Source organism: Phaethon lepturus, unplaced genomic scaffold (assembly GCF_000687285.1).
Source record: "Phaethon lepturus isolate BGI_N335 unplaced genomic scaffold, ASM68728v1 scaffold46396, whole genome shotgun sequence".
NCBI classification, from domain to species: Eukaryota; Metazoa; Chordata; class Aves; order Phaethontiformes; family Phaethontidae; genus Phaethon; species Phaethon lepturus.
This window is the reverse complement of record NW_010546422.1, coordinates 13,173-29,789: the sequence shown is the minus strand read 5'-3', so window position 1 is coordinate 29,789 and position 16,617 is coordinate 13,173. Positions and strand designations below refer to the sequence as shown.

General features: G+C 40.9%; 1 protein-coding gene across 1 annotated transcript; it reads left to right on the top strand.

The window, feature by feature from the left end:
- Positions 1-123: 123 nt before the first annotated feature.
- MRPL1 (mitochondrial ribosomal protein L1) lies at positions 124-16,416 on the top strand (the record flags this gene model as incomplete). Its single annotated transcript, XM_010289286.1, has 8 exons — positions 124-281; positions 1,396-1,639; positions 2,725-2,808; positions 4,261-4,332; positions 4,546-4,657; positions 6,073-6,173; positions 14,271-14,352; positions 16,280-16,416. Coding segments are annotated over exons 1-8 (990 nt in total), but the record flags the coding sequence as incomplete, so codon positions are not given.
- Positions 16,417-16,617: the final 201 nt, after the last annotated feature.

Sequence of the window (16,617 nt, the reverse complement as noted above, 5' to 3'; positions counted from 1 at the left end):
TGTTTCCCGCGGGGAAGGGTGGGGGATGGCCAGCCGGTCCTTCTGTATTTCCAGCCGCCGACTTTCCCTTGAGTCGCGGGGCAGGGGCGACTCTGAGGGGCTGTGGGGCTTGTTCGGGCAGGGATGCCGGGGCACCTGTCTGAGGCCGTGTTTGCTTTTTCCTTCGCAGTACTGGCCTCGCGTCGCGTCTGTGTCTTCCCCAGGCTCGACCAGCGCTTCGCCGCCGCCTCCGCCTTGGTGAACGTCGCACCGCCCGCCCGGCCCTACGCTGCGGCAGCGAAGTGAGTGGGTCTTTGTCCATCCGAGCAGCTCACTTGGCCTTCGAATGTTCGGGGGCGGGGGGAGTGTGGGGTGTTTTCGGTGTGTGCGGTGTGGCTCTAGCAGCCGAGCTGGCCTTGGTGGCATCCTGCACGTTGCTGCTCCTAGACAAACAGCTTGGAGAGAGGAGAGCTAAGTTGGGCTTGCACGACATGTTTTTTGTTACTCTTGTAAGAATGAATGTAACCGTTAGGAGGAAGATTGATGTGATATTTTTGATGGGTGCTTTTGGAGGGAATGGCTGGTTTACAGCTTAAGGCCTACTGTCAGCTGGTGACCTTACGGAATTGGTTTCAGTAAGTTCCTTTTTTTTTTGTTTCATTATGCTTCTTATGGTTTAATTTATTGTCTCTCTAAGTCTGATACTATGGCGTAAGTGGGAGAAGTGAAAATGATCTCTGTGTACAGAACAGTGAAGCGTGCTGTATGCTAAGTTTTCTGAAGTGCTGCAGACTCTTTCACCATAGTTAATAGAGGAGTGCAGTATCTAGCTGTTACTTTAATGTTTTCCTGCTTCACTTGAGAGCCTTTAAAAATAGGTAGGAGAATAGGAAGTGGGGCTAGTGTTTGTTAACTACATGCAAAATGATACGGGAAAGGGAGGATAAACCCTTTTTGGAAGGTGGGCCATGATCCACTATGAGAAGAATAAAAATGCTGGAGATGTGCTGCCTTCTGATTAGCAGTAAGGTGTGTGGGATTTGCTCGGTTTAGAAGCAACTTGGGCACAGTGCCTGCTACCAGCCTATGTGAAGGCAAGACCTCTAAAAGTTGGTGTGTTACCTTAACTGGGTTTTGCTTTGATATAGTAGGAGGCATTAACTTGGTTCCATGCTGCACAAACGTGGCTGTGTTGTTTGAGGGGCTTAATTGGATTCAGAGCTTGGATTTCTGTCTTGGCCATGTGAGACAAATAACTGGGGTGAGTTTAGGGATGCTGTTCATCTTTGTGTAGAACCTTCCTTGTTAACTAATTGTTACTTGATAAGTGACATATGACAGTATCTATGTTTTTCTCTTGGAACATGTGCCAAACTCCTCAGCTGATGATCTAACAATCTTTTTTGTTTGTCCTAGAACTGCAAAAAGAGGTTCACAAAAGACCAAGCAGGAAGAAACAAAAAAGAAACAAGTAACTCGGAGGCGGCCGCTGATGAGCAAGCCTGTGGATGATGTATATTTGACGTGGTATTATGAGAGGCCATCCTATGATGTGGAAGAGGCTGTGGGTATGCTAAAGAAATTTCAGGAACTGGACTTCACTTACCCCAAACAATATGTCTACATTAACGTATTCCTAGATATGGCACTACAGAAGAAGGTAGGTTGGAACTGTATAAAAATTTTGATACTTTTTTGTTTTTAATGTAGAAAGGCTGTGTTTTACATGCAGAGCAGATGCTCTTGTCAGCCTTCTCAGCTGCCTCGTGCAGTTTTGTTGATTGTCAGAATAACTTGTGCTTTTGCAGGTGGCTTTGTGCCTCCATTTATGTATGTATAAGTACCAACCATTCCTCCAGCTCCCGAGGTGAAGATAGCACTGCTGAGGATTTGGAAAACAGGCTATTATGTGACTAAAATTCACGTTTGGACAGAACTGATCAAACTAAGCTTTAAATCTGTTTGGGCTTTGAACTTAAAGATGTGTTACCAAAATCACATGTGTGTTTTGTTCTGGGATGATTGTTACAAGGAGGCGTGTAAAGACAAGCTTCTTCCTGCCTCTGTCTGGCACCTTGTTTTGATTTTTATTGTTTGTAAAGATAATGTTCCTTGAAAGTATGTTATCCCTTGTTTGCCTATGACATTTTTGATTTAAAAGTGTCTAGCCCTAGTTTAGTTTTTCCGTAAAACTCCTCCTGCTTCCCCCATAAGTAGAAAATGGGCTACTCTAGAGGTGGTTTTTTCATGTGTGTAACTAAATTTCCCTTTGGTATACCAGGGGTCCCTTAGAGTCAGAAAGTAAGTTCATGCTTAAAGAAATGAGAGCTCTTGCTCCTGCTTTCGGAGGCCATGTGGTATTTTTAAGGCTCAGGGAGAGACACATTCCTTGTTGATGGTTTGCATCGGCCATAGCATCTGAAATGTCATTTAGATAAGCTGCAACTGCAGCACCTCAGGGGTTGTTAATGGCCGCACCAGAGCCTGGTAGCAATCCTACGCTGGAGTCGCTGATTCCAGCCCCTTTCTCTTGGGCAGACTGCAGCGTAATTAATTCCTGTCTCTCAAGTTTAGATTTGAGTATATACCAGACATAAAAAAGCATTTGTGCTTGTTTGTTATGACCTCTGTGCAAGGAAATTGCGGGTAAGATTGCTATTTAGGGGACCAGCTCTGGACGGTTGTGTAAATTGCCCTTAAGTTGCTATTTGTTCGTATTAATATTTTTCTTTCTTTCCTTATTAGAAAAAAGTGGATCCATTTGCAAGCACTGTTGTTCTTCCATATCGCTTTACAGATGAAACGAATAAGGTCTTGGTTTTCACAGAGGTGGGTAGGCTTGTGTTAGTTGCTTTTTATGTTTTATGTATCTAGCATGCTCTTACAACACAACTACTTCCCATGCAAGTACTATACCTTTTGCTGAGGAGACTCTGCAAATGGTTACAGAACTTCTCAGTCTGTCTAGGATTCGTTTTCAGCAGCGTCTTAATGCGTTAACAAGGATCTTACAGGATTTCCTTTACCTCGGTAGATTTATCTGGATGTAGATTATTCTAGCAATGCACTTGGGGAGTAAATGTCTGCATAGATGTGATGAAGGAAGAGATGATTAAAGATCGCTTACAGAACCTTTGTTCTGTAAAACCTTTGTCTCCTTTTTGTAATACAGGCAGATGGTTTAGTAACTTCTCCTCAAAGACTCTAAATGACAACCCTCTGCCCAAAAGCCTTTGTATCCTCTCCTAGAAATTCACTAATGGGAAATTGGTGCGTAGAGCAGTTGTAGCATCTGTATGAGACTAGTTTCAGCCTTTGCTGCTGTCTTTTGCGAGTTAATGATTCTAGCAGAGTAGACCTATGTATATGTGTATGAGATCATCCTGGAGAACTGTCACACATTTAGTTGACTACCCTTTGGGCTTAATTTTGGTGAAATTCTCTACCTGAGCGACAAGGTGAGAATCCTCATACAGAACAGAAGGCTGACAAAGGACCCGTGCATGCCAGCTTCTTTGGTTCTCTATCTTGCAACCTTCTCTCTTGACTTGGATTCATGTGGGGTAAGAGATCCCAATGCCTTGTGAAGGTGTGTATGTCGAGAAAGGTTGAGGGACTGAAAACACTTGCTACTGCTTTTGAATGGAAGCGTGGAGCTGTTTGGTTCATTCATGTGAGGAAAAGTTGATTCTGGCTTTGAGTCATGAATACCTGCTTGTATCAAAATCTTGAGCCCAAGTTTTTACAAAACTGATGCCTTTTACCTTTCCATATTTCAGACTATTAAAAGCAAAACCTTGTGGAGGACCGATGAGGTCAACTTGTAAATGCTCCTTGAAGCCCAAGTTTAATAGCACTTTCACAAGTTGAATAGTCTTATTGTACAGCGGTTTTTAGTAGCATGTTCTGTGCTTTTCTTTAAGCTTAGAGTAAGATGTTGGCTCCATCCAGTGGGTGGTTTGTTGTAGTTTCCAAGGAATGGAGGTGGGAGAGAAAGGGCTTTTGATAGAGCTCCTCTGCAAATGGGATGGGCTTTTCTCCTCCTTCTCGAGCAGCAGCCAACTAAAGACTTGGCCATCGCTTCTTATAGTGGAGTTGCTGCTGCAGTGTTAAATCACCAGCTTGAGATATTTTTGGTCTTTGCCTTAACTCATTCTTTTTTTCTAAGCCTGGAAATAGTGTGGGTTTATACCCAGTTATCCAAGATAAATCACCTGTGCAGTGCTATTGATACAGACTAATTGTTAGTACAGATGTTACTAATTTTTTTTCTCTCAACAGAATGAGCAAGAAGCTGAAATAGCTCGAGAGAATGGAGCTGCTGTTGTGGGAGGACTTGAATTAATCAAATGGGTATTTACTTTTTTAAGAATTGTGTAAATATTGTAACTTGAACTGAGGGTGGGGGGAGCAAGAAACCTCATGTCCAATAAACTCCAGCTTGAAGGTAGCAGCCAATACGGAGAGTGAGGGATGGGTTTTTGTGCTCGGACGTGCTTGTAGGTCAACTTGTGTACTGAGGTAATTTACTGTATTCCTAAATATATTTAATTGTTCTCATTGTAGATTTTGGAAGATGAAATCCAAGCGGATTTCTATGTAGCTGTCCCTGCAATAATGCCTAAGCTAATACCGTTAAGGAACAAACTAAGACGAAAATACCCAAGCACGAAAAGAAGTAAGAAGCAATTCTTTCTTAGAAATCTCAAGTACTGAACAGGATTTAACCCTAGAGGTGGCACTGAAAGGTTTTTGATGAAGATGTATCCAACACACTAGGTGTTGGTCTGTGTGTTACTGTACTACTTGTTTTGTCTTGGATAAGAGTAGTTTTAGGTATCTAGAACTGTGCTTTTCTCTTACAACAGGCAGACCAAGATAAGTTTGCCTACTCGTTGCCCCATGCTTGTTAGTCTTGATGAACCATAATAGTATTGTGAAGTTACCCAGGAAAACAGAGACAACTTGAAAAAACACATATTCACTGAGATAGTTGTGTTGTTGAACTGTTGTGCAATTGTATGGATCCCAGCTTCATGACTGCTACTTCTCCGTCTGCCTGTTCCTTACTACTCAACAGTGGAGTTATGCTTTTCTTTCGGGCAGCCTGCTCCCTTACCTGTGTGGCCTCTCCTTTTTCATAATGCTCAAGGCATTTCCTCTTTAGGTCAGGTTTTCATGGCAACAAACATCTCAATACTTTTGTCCTCCTTTGTTGACTAACTTTAGCTGTCTGTCAGGGCAGGATTTAAAATTTATGGGAGAAAAAAAAAAAGCTGTTTTTCAAACAGAAAGCCTATGCCAGCTGTGTGAAGCACTGAGTCTTGAACCATGTTTCTTACTTCCCTGCACCTGGGTGCCTTAATGTTTTACAAGCTGCGAGTGGCGTTTTTAGGCTCCTAAACATTTGAGGCAAACCTATTAACCTGTTGAAAAGACTGCAACAGAGAATAGTACAGATACTTTTTGGAACAAATTAAAGCTATATTATGTCATTATGACCTTACTTGGATTGTCGCTTATCCAGAGCTGATTTCTCTTGGAGCTGTCAAAGAGAAAGGAGAGAAGTAATGCTTGTATTTGAAGCAATTGAGTGATGGTGTAAATCTCTTAAATGAGCCCTTGCAGCTGAGATAAGAAACAGCTGTCTTGACTCATTGGAACGGCTGGATTGGGCCAGTGCGTTCAGGTAGTGTGTAACCTTGGTATTACGTACTTGTAGGCTTCGTTTTCAAGGAAAACTTGGGGCTTGTTTTAACTCAGTAGGTTTTGGTCTTTCAAGCTGCTTCAATTGCATTAGGTAATAAAGTTCTGTTTTATATATACATAAACAGGTTCTTTATTTGAAGTGAAGCCTTTATTACAGCCTTTCTTACTGTATTAGCTATTCATCTGTGCCGATTAATGATGAAGGAGGGAAGATAGAAACAATTTATATAGTATGTGTGAGGAGACCATTGTCTTGTCCATGAAACTGCATTTTTTTATCGGAGTTTGACTGCCTTAATCGAAAGATTGAATCGTCTTGTTACTAATACCGCACTTAGACTAAGCATTACTCAGTCAACTTTTTTGCCTTTTTTTCTTCTTTAGATTCCCTGGGCCATGATATTCCCAAAATGTTGCAACTCTTCCGAGAATGTCTTGAGTACATGGTACAAGATGAGCGTGTAATCAAGACACGAATAGCAAGAGTAAGTTGTGTATAGAGTTCTTATGTTTTCTCCACTGAGCAGAACTGAAGTTAGTATTAAAAGAGGGGGAAAAACATGTTTTTTATCTGTGTGTTCCCAAGATTGTTAACCATGTTCCCTAACTGGCCTGTTAGGTAAACGGAACTCTTACTCTTTGTCGTGTGACATCTTAAGCTGATGTGAGCTCTGTATGTCGTTAATGTGTGGCCATAGAAGATGGCTCCGCTAAACCGAGAGCAAGGCCTACCTGATGCCATGAATGGGATCTGTATTGGCCACTATACTGGCAAGGAATTGTAATAATGAACAAAATAGGATGAAAAAGGTATCATTTCTAGTTATCTCCTTGTGAGTTGGCATATGAACATAGGCTTCCCTTTCCTCCTGCCTTCTCCAAGACTATTCTATGAGTTGAAAAAAAAAAAAAAAATCTAATAAGCTTTTTTTTCAAGTAAATAAACTGTGGGTTGGAAGTCTGTGGTCAGTATGCACAGGTGGATCAAAAAGTGTTTGCTTTAACCTAATACTTAAAGATACATTTAATTTTGGTAACTAGGTCTGGACTGGAGCAAAAAGTGAGAACTGGTTGCAGTACATCTGAAATATAAAATTAATTTGTGCTTTGCTGTCATATAAGAAATCAGGTTATAGAAGAGTATCTCATCTCTTTCTCTCTCTCTCTTTTTTTTTTTTTTTTTTGGCCCATAATATGTTTTCCTTAATTATTTTTTTTATAATGTATTTTCCCTGCTCCCAACTTGTTGGGGTATTTTGTTTTCATTCTGGTTTGTCCTGCTTGATTTGTAGTTTTCCTCTTCTGTACCAGTATCAGTTAAGGAAGTGTACCAGATAACTAACTGCTGAAGCTTTGTCTGACAGTGTTAGAGAGAAGCAAGTTTATTAATTCTGGCTAGCTGCCCTGAGTCGGGCAGGTGAATTTCCAGGGCTTGCTCATCTATACGATACTCAAAAGTGAAGTTGTTGGGACTGTTCTGCTACAGTGTGTTATATATTGCACTTTGATACAGGCAGGAAGTATCTTTAGTTGTCAGTTTAATGGACTCCTAAACACCTCGAATCTGTAGATCAGTCTTGGTTTTGAGTATTGTGGCTGTATTTAATATTTGTCTTGGACTGCTTAAACCTTAATCATCTTATACTGCAGGTCAGCCTCAAACATACCTGTGAATTCCACTTACTGTAAAGTTTCTACTCGTGTAGTAAGGAAGAAGAGTGATGTTTTTAATCAAGGTGAATGAAGAGCTCTGAGGTCTTGATGTAGAATTTCAGCAGGATTTCAGTTGGTTCTGTTTGGCCACAGCTGCAGGCCGCTATACTAGGGTTTCGCAAGCGAAACACCATGTCCTGTTACTGATGTTAGATGTTGGTGTTCTGGTTAACTTTAGGCTCTGTGGCCAACTCAGCCCTGCAGCTTCATGGCACTTCAGGAGGTTTGGTGCAGCCAGAGATGTCGCTTTGTACAAGGAAACAGTAGGTTCTTGTGAACAAACTCTTAATCTTGGATCAGAAACAGTACGATGATGGTTTGCTTGCAGACGGAGTTCGTATGTGCAAAGTTCATGTCAGCAACGTGGCAGAGGTGACTAACCCTGCACATGTGGTGTGGCATGCTCTGTGACGGCATTGTGTGTCGAGTTGTGTGCGGAGGGATGACTCAGTGGTTATGGCTCGTGTAAAATCGTCTCCACCCTCTCTAGCTACTATCCTTTACCTGACCTAGTTTTCCTACTGTTTGCGCAGCGGCGCTGGAAGGAAATTGAGTGCGGGCGAGGCTCTGGGAGGCTGTGAGAGCCTTCAGGGGTTATGCATATCTGCTCACCGCTAAATCAAGAGCTTGGTAAATTTAAATCTTGTCAGTGATAAAATAATAATTTATGAATTAAACAGAAGCATAAAGATCTATTGCTGTAGTCCAAACGGTAGCGTAGATGTTTCTGGGAGTCTGCCAAGGTGGTGTTTCGCAAAGAGATGTTTTCCCTTAGTGCTGCTGTCTCATGTTGCCTGTTAGTTCAATTATGGCCCGTGGCTTGATGTAATGCTGCATTCCCGTATAAGTCGACAGCCTCGGTGGTGTTTTCTATGTAGTGGTCGAGCTGTTTTTGAAAAGCCCAAAAGTTGGAAGCAGTTGAGTTGAATTTGTAGATCTGCAGTTGTGAAACAGAGAAAATAAAATGTTCTTTTAAGACATGGAGGTTAAAGCAGAAGGCAGACAAATGAGCACACCTGGGGTATCTCTTTCAGAATCAAGCTATCTGCAGAGGGCAGCTTAAAAGTAATTTTCTTCAGGGTTTTGACATAGCTCCTGAGTCCAGATAGGGTGCTGTTGATCATGACAAAATATTCTTATTCCCACGTTGGAGTTGTCTCCAGAAAAATCAGAATCCGAATGTGTCACCAGGAAGGAATTTCTAGTTTATCTTGCTGTCTGTGCAGAGAGCTGCCTGCAAAATGGCTCTTCCGTGGAAAAGGGTCAGATGGTTTCAGGACGTGAGAGTTTAAGGTTAGTTCAGAAGACTGTATTTTCTGGTAAGGGACATCTTTACGTGAGCACCGTGTGATTCGCAGGGTCAGAAGTATGGAGAGGTGTGTACCGAACCAGAGATCTCTGAAACTTGGTACAGAGAATGTACAAGTGTATGGAAATGAGAGTTAGGGCAGGAAACAAAAATGCCAGTTTGCACTAGAGGAAGCATCTATCTCCTTTGTCTGTTAATGTGATTGAAGGCTGAAGCTTGAGTGTCCTTTGAAATGGGGGGGTCATGAAGGGAACAGTGCAAAGAGCATAGGTTGTTGCAGTTGTCTTTTGTTAGGTGTTTGAGCTGTTCTCTATTGGAGATACGACACTGAAAGGCTTGCTGTTTACAAGAGCCTCAGTAAGGGTATTTTTATGCCTAGTTATTTTATTTTCCTGTAGACTGAATGGGGCTACTACCTCAGAAATGCTTGAGTGCCAGGCGAGAAAATCCTATCGGCATGGTCTGTGTTATTATGGGCTCCTGCACAGAACTGTGTGTGTTCCCTTATTCTGACCTTCTCTCAAGAGCTGTAGTAGGGAACTTGGAGTAGATTTTTTTGTTGTTGTTGTTCCTTAGCACAACTGTAAGCCCAGTTATGGCGCTCTGAGAACTGACTTAGCTTTCTGATTGAATGGTCACCAGGCAGCCCAAGTCTCTTACATGCCATGAGATAAAGCCATAAAAATTCCCATTTCATTTTTGGAATGGATAGTCTTTAATGACTGTCTTGTCCTGTAGCTCCTCAGGAAAGCTGAAGAGAACCTGAGTTCTGAGTGAAGGTGCTAAAACTCTTAATTTTACTGATTATTGCAGCCTTTATTATAGGACTTTTAAGTCCTGGTGACTTGATGTGGGAAGCCCTGAGTTGAAAAAAATCTTGGAAGAAACATGTGTGGCTTGGTGCTAGTATATGTATTCGTTCTGGCAACTTCAAAATGGCGCAGGAGGGAAGAATAGAGAATTTGTTCAGGGAATACAGCGTGGACCGATCTGGCTTGCTAGGCGTTATTTTAGGAGTATACATTGTCGCATTCTTAATACAGCTTACTGGAGAAACGGATTATGTGAGTGAGAGAGAGGCTCAAGCTTTACACCTCATCTAAGCTTTTTGTATGTAGTGCGAAATGAATGTGTGTGGAGAAAGAGTAAAAGTCTATCTACTCTCCTCCAGGCAGAAGTGGGTAGATGAACACAACATGGTCATGCAGGTGGGTATTACCGGACTCTCACTGGACACGGGAATAAGGGAAGCCGGACTGACTCACTTGAATTCAGTCGGTATTTCATGTTTCCTGTATGCAAACCATTTTTATGAGCAATGCAGGTGTAGTCATATGCTTTGGTCTGCCATGGAGTCTTCCTGTTGACTTAGGGTTGTCATACCTGTTAAAAATAGTTTCACTCACCTTTATTCTTTCCTACTAGTTTTAGATTTTATTTGATGATTAATTAGTGTTAAATTAAATAGTGTTAAAATACTAGAGGGACTAATGTTAGTAGCTGAGACGGTCAAGTACAGTTGCCTTGAATGGCAAAAAGACGATGTGCTACCCATGATTAAAAGGAGGGTTTATTTAACTTCTCCTGTTGGGCTTAATTTGAAGCTGCATGAAGCTTTTTGTTGTATTGTGGGTTTTTTTTGTAGATGGATAACTTTGTCTAAAGTTGAATGAGGTGCTATGTCCACTTCATTAGATGCAACAGTGATATATCCAGACTGCTATCAACTGATGAGTTTTGGTTTTGGGGATGGTGTTTTTCTTGTGGGGGTTTTTTTGTTTTTGTTTTTTGTTTGTTTGTTTGTTTGTTTGTTTTTAGTTTTTTTGGTTTTTTTTAGAGGACAAGTCCTGGAAAATGATAGGTATGTTTAGAGAAGGTAATAAGCAGTGGAACTGCCATTCCTGGTTGGTTTGCATTAGCGTGGCTTTTGATTTTCGTGTAGTATGTAGCAGAAGTTACTTATCTGATTTGTATGATGGCTAAGTCAGTTGCAGAGTGCAGCGGACATGTACATTTGTATATATGTTAGTCAATGCATGACCTGAACTTAAGAGCTGTCAGCTTTGGGGTTTTGGTTATTTTTTTAGCCTAGGTAGCAAAACCATTGTAAAACAGGCTATAACTGAAGGAAACGGTAGAAATTCTCATCGAGAAACCTTTCTCTATTAGCTTTATTTTGATTCCGCTAGTTTTCTGTTGCTCAGGCTTTCTTTTTTGATGTATAAATGATATGTACTAGATTTTACTTCATTTTATTTACATTGTCTTTTATTTTGTGGTTTCCAGACTGTTAGCTATCTTACACAGTAACCACACATGTCTCAAATAACCCCTCTCCCCTGCATCCAGGAACGGGATTTTTTTTATTTTTCTTTTTCCCCCTTCTTGTACTGTAGAAGATGAGTTAACCTCTTCCTCTGTAACCTTGGCATCTGCAGGACTTTGCTGTCTCACACGTTTTGGAGGGAGGTTGTCCGCGCTTTTGAACTTGAACGTCTGAAATGCTGGGATCCTTTGTCTGCATAACCTGCTCTGTCCCGTGCGGCGTGCACGCTCCGTACTGCTTCTACGGCATAGAACAGCTTTGTGTCTACTTGTGGTTTTTCTTACTGGCTGGTTTCTAGCTTTATTTTCCTGCCCTCTGATTCTTAAAGCATTGAGTTAAATAGCTGGCAATAACCTTGTTTTGCAGAGTGTTAATCATTTTGTGTTAATCATTTTTGATCTTCTACTGAGTGTTTCTGCCTTACCATGACTGCCGTTCTCTACATGTGTGTTAGATTCTAACTGCCTAGTAATTAAGTCTGCAGTACAGTTTCAGTGCTCCGAATGACCTCTTGGCAGAATTCTCTAAACACAGTTCAAAAAAGCAGTTCTGTGGTTAAAGCTAGTGTTTTAATAGCACAGCATCTTTTTGTTTTTCATTTGCATATGTAGTCAGCAAATAGCTGAGTGGCTCTTCTGTGTATTCAGTTGCAGTCTTCTAAAGATCCCCAGGAAGATCGGGAGCATTGAGACTTCATGAATCAAGTTTTAAATATGATCTGTTTTGGTGAAACTTGTGCAGTGCTGAATATTAATAGCCAATTTCCCACTAGGCAGCAGAGTTAGTGGGAGGCCCTTTTAAAAACAAATATAATATATGTTTCTTCTTCTTCTTCAAAAAAAAGAGGAACAAATAACTTCCCTGAACCTTTTTACAGTACCTTGTGCTGCTCTAGAGAGGTGTCCTAAACTTCAAACAGCGAGATGGCTTAACAATTCATTTCTGTGTTCTGATTGTAGTATATACTGTCATTTTTTAAGATGCTTTGTGGTTAGGTTGTATTTATACAAAATGGAGTAGAAATTGGTTTATAGTTGCTCCCTCTGCAGGCATGGTTATTCCTCAGGAAGGCTCAGGATTTAAGAATACTTGGTTCTCCCCGCAGCCGGTCCAAATAGAGTAGCTTGCACAGCCTTGAAGATCTGGTCCACTGTACTTTGTCAGTTTGGTGAAGGTTCGAGTTAAGCTAAATATCTAAGTGCTGATACACAGTGACTGTGTATACACAAGGATTTACTGTGGAATACTTATTTAGAAGTTGGAATGTTTATTTGGATGTGGAAGCTATTTTGAAATACTTGGAGCCCTCTGAGCATTACCTGTCTTCATTACGGAGATGGCATGTCAAGTATATTATGGTATGTCATCTCTCGGGATGTGTCATGTTGACTGACTGAATGCAAGTCCCTCTGTTGTATTTTCCTGTCTTAACAAATACAGAATATTAACTCATGTCTTCGTATGTTGACATGGGTCTTGTCTCATAACGTGTTATATTTGTAAACCTTTATAAGAAGTTGGAACTTGTTTAGAGCAACTTAAAAATTCTGTGCCTTGGGAATGCTTCTAGACTTTGTTACAGACGAGGAATGCCAAGCAGCTCACCGAAGTTGTGCAACTGAAGGTTTGCTTAAGACCTGACTTTGTTTAATGTTTGGAAGCAAATGCTATTTGAAGTATAGCTTCTAATTAGTTACTAGCAATGAATTATTTTGTTTAAATGGTTTTGAGTATTCCTTTATTTTTAGTTCAGTGCAGCATGGGGAGTGTGACAGCGAAGTGAAATGCTCAGCATGAACAAACAGATTTTTATGTCTGTTAATTTATGAATGATTAGGCATGTTGCAGTCTGCATGACAATGATAAAGACAAATGTGCTCTGGCCTGCCGAACAGAGGAAGTGCATTTGGATTGTAAGTCTGCCGGAATAGCATGAAGAGAGATTAATGGACCAGATCTGGGAGGAGAGTAGCCAAGTATAACAGTATTTCTCTTGCAAAGTAATGCATACATTTACATTTAAGTGAGGTGTTTATAAAATCTGCTCATGCTGCTTCGAGAGGTGATGGAGAGGAAAAGGAGACCCCAGTGATGCCTGTATGCTCCCCCTAAAGAGAGTTAATTCTGTCAGAATAAGTGCTATTTTCTCCTAAATTCCATAGCTGAAACATCTGGAAAAAGAACTTGGTTTTTAATTCATTTAGAGATATGTGGATGATATCGGTGAGACCAAATGGCAAGTTAAATAGCGGGATGTTATAGCAGCTGAACATTAAGTCTGAGAAATGCATGCTAAGGTCTCCAGGAGCTGAGAGATAGGTCAGTCCTGGCTTTGACCTGAGGGTGTTCAGGTTGATGTGTGTCTCGATCGTGAGTTGCACGTTCTTAAAAAGAGTCCCCATGAGATGAATAGCAGTCATGGTTTCAGGTGATTGGTGTATGAAGGAAGATGGAGTTACTAATTTTTTGGCAACCATGTTGGTTCACTTCCAAGTGTCTGTGGTACGTGTAGCGAGGGTCACGTGTGTGTTTGAAGTGAGGTGTGCTTAAGTGCTGCACTAGATGAGGACATTGGGCAGAACGGGGAGCCATCAGTCCACAGTTTTTGTTGGAAAGTCAAGAACGCCATGGATGGGAACCAGGGCGCGTAAAGAGGGTAGGTATAGAATTGGTATATGTTTAGAGCTCAATGCTTCCATGTACTCTGTGTTGAAAAAAAAAAAAAAAAATTCCCTGTAGTGTGTTAAAATGGGAAAGAAAAGGGGAAGAAAAGTTTTATAGTTTTTAAATGATTCATTTGGTGCTGTTAAAAGTTCTTAATGCATTCCAGTTGAGATGCTTTATGTGTTTTATGAGTTGATGTCTGTCATCTTTGACAGCTACTTCTTGAAGCTTCTTACCTCGAGTCCTTTGTTTTAATGCGATTTTTGCAAAAACACTTGTACATATATTGTTTTTTACGTCCTTAAGGCTACATGTTGTTACGGAGCAATGGGAATTTAATGTCATCAGTAGAAATATGGAGAACATTGATGAGCATATAACCATGTATAAAATACCTTTTTCTCCAAGTCATTTGGATGAGGCTGTTAGTGGCATTTTTAAGTTCTTAGCAGGGAACACAGAAAAACAAAATCTGTCCAAACGTAGAATAAATATGTACCCAGTGCTTTCAGATTTATTAATCTAGGCTTTAAGTATCACCATGGCTAACTATGTGCTATTCTTTTTCAGCTGGATATGCCTACTGAGCAGATAATTGCCAATCTAAAAACAGTTATCCATGACATCTGTACATTCAAGCCATCAACTTACGGTAAGTACCTGTTCTTCTAATGTAGTAGTTGAAGTTAGCGTACTACACAGCTACAGCTGAAGTAAACAAAAGGAAGAAATGAATGTTCTTTACCGGCTTGTCGTTAAATGACCTTGCTGCTTTGTCTGCCTTGGGGTAGGAGGAGGGAGCTGGTAGGCAACTGGGTAAGTTAGGACCAAAGCACTTTACAGCCTGTAAGGGCATGAATAGCATCTGTTCTTCTCGATGAGAACTCTGGTTGCACCGCGGCACTACGTAAGAGACTGTGTGAGGAAGGGAGTGAGGTGGTGTACAAAACTTAAGTTTTGCAGGCTTGATGTTTAAATAGATGAAAGTCGTACCAGGAAATCCCTCTGAAACATGGAGGTCTTCAGCTTCTGTGCGCATCGGTTTTACGCCACTGACCTGACCCTGTTGTGGCTGAATGCCAAGAATCTGAACCCGGAATACACCTGCGGTTCCCTTAGTTAAAACGTATGCCGCGGTTAACATCTAGTCTGGTTAGCTGCCCTGTTTGAAGGTGTACCACCTCTTCCCTGCCCCCCCCCCCCTTACCAAGGTATTTTTAAAATTTCTGCTGCTCCAAGGAAAGAACTGTTAATTTTTTTTAATTCCTTAGCTAAAGGATAGGGTTACAAAGGAGTAAAGGTTTGAATTCTGCGTGTTGTTCCTGTGGCTTCTGCTCGCTGTTCTGAGCCACGAATGTGAACAACTAATACGCTTCATTGTAATGAACTAAACGTTAAACAAATGTGATCTGTTTAGCTGGAGTGGAAATGGTGATTTATGAACATGTTTTTATGGATGAATAGCCTTGTTTAAGCTAAGAAAACAACTTTTTATATTAATACTGCCTTGATGTCTGCAAAAAGAATCATCTCGCATCTGTTCCAGTGATGCTGTTAACAGCAAACTCCTGTACAGAGAACAGACCAAGCACACATACCTTCAGAAGCGTTTCAGCCCAAATAAAAAGTTTAAGGGGGTGGCTGACTTGAAATACAAGTAAATAGAAGCAGAAAGTAGTGGTATTTTTGTCCTTAATGAGGTTATATGTGTATTACACCAACCTAGTCAAGTAAGGGTAAACTCTTCTGGTCTTAATAGTATTTCTACTGATTTTGTCATATCAAGCTTGGTTATTGTGGTGGGTCTTTTTACTGGCTTAGTGAAAAATATTTGCTGTTTATAGGAAGCAAACTTGATAATTAACACATCTTTACAAGAGTGGAGTGTAGATATGCTAGCAACCTATCAATGACTGAAACCAAGTATAGATAGCTGTTCTTTCATTCCTTTCAGACTTTCCATGTGTAATAGCATGCCTTGGTGCAGCTATGTAGTTGTCACTAACACGGCATTCCTCTGAGTCACTTCATCTAATACGAGATTAAAAATACCACCAGGCAGATGTTCTCACAGTATCATGTAGATCAATTTAACCTTCCATAAAGAAATCTGACTGGTTTTGTAGTTCTTTTCAAAAGGTTCTCTCAGCATTTCATGGTAGGATTCTGAATTAGGAATGATCACTTGGGTGATCAACAAACTTCCCACCCATACCTTGCCAACAGGCACCACTTCCCAAAGTGAGTTCACCTGTATTTCATTTTTTTGGAGGAGTGTGTGGGTGAAACATTACTTGTATGTTATAAGGCCCAGGGGCACCAGGCATGTCAACTGCTGGTGAGGTACTGAAGCAGTAAGGTAGCCATCAAGTTAGTACCTTTTACGGCACCAGAGTGCAAGTCACGTTTTGAACCCAATATGCCAGGGTGGATGTTAAACTCTCTGTGCTTCATGAAGGGATACGTCTATGTGTATAGTTCTGATTCCGGTCATGGTATGGATTAGTGCTAAGATAAATCAGCCTGGAGACATGAAAAGCGTTAGAGTGACCGAATTGGTGGTGTTCTTTGTTTTCTAGGTCCTTTTGTGCAGAAGTTGGTTATTAGATCTTCAACCAGTGAAGGTTTGCTGTTGAACCTTGATGGACTTCTACCTCAGGTGGAGAAAGTAGAAGAAGAAAAAAATGAAGACAATGAAGAGAATGACCAAGAACCTGTTAGTACCTGATGTCTTTCCTTGTCAATCTGATGATCCAGCTTGCCAGCTTGGAAAGCAGACGGTGTAATTCAAATCATACTTTCTGAAAAGAAGAAATAACTTGTGAATTTCGCTTGTAAATTCTGTGTAAGAAGAAACATTGTCACAAACAAGAGTCTGTTGTCAAAATGGAAAACACTTTAAATTCCCTTTTTTGGT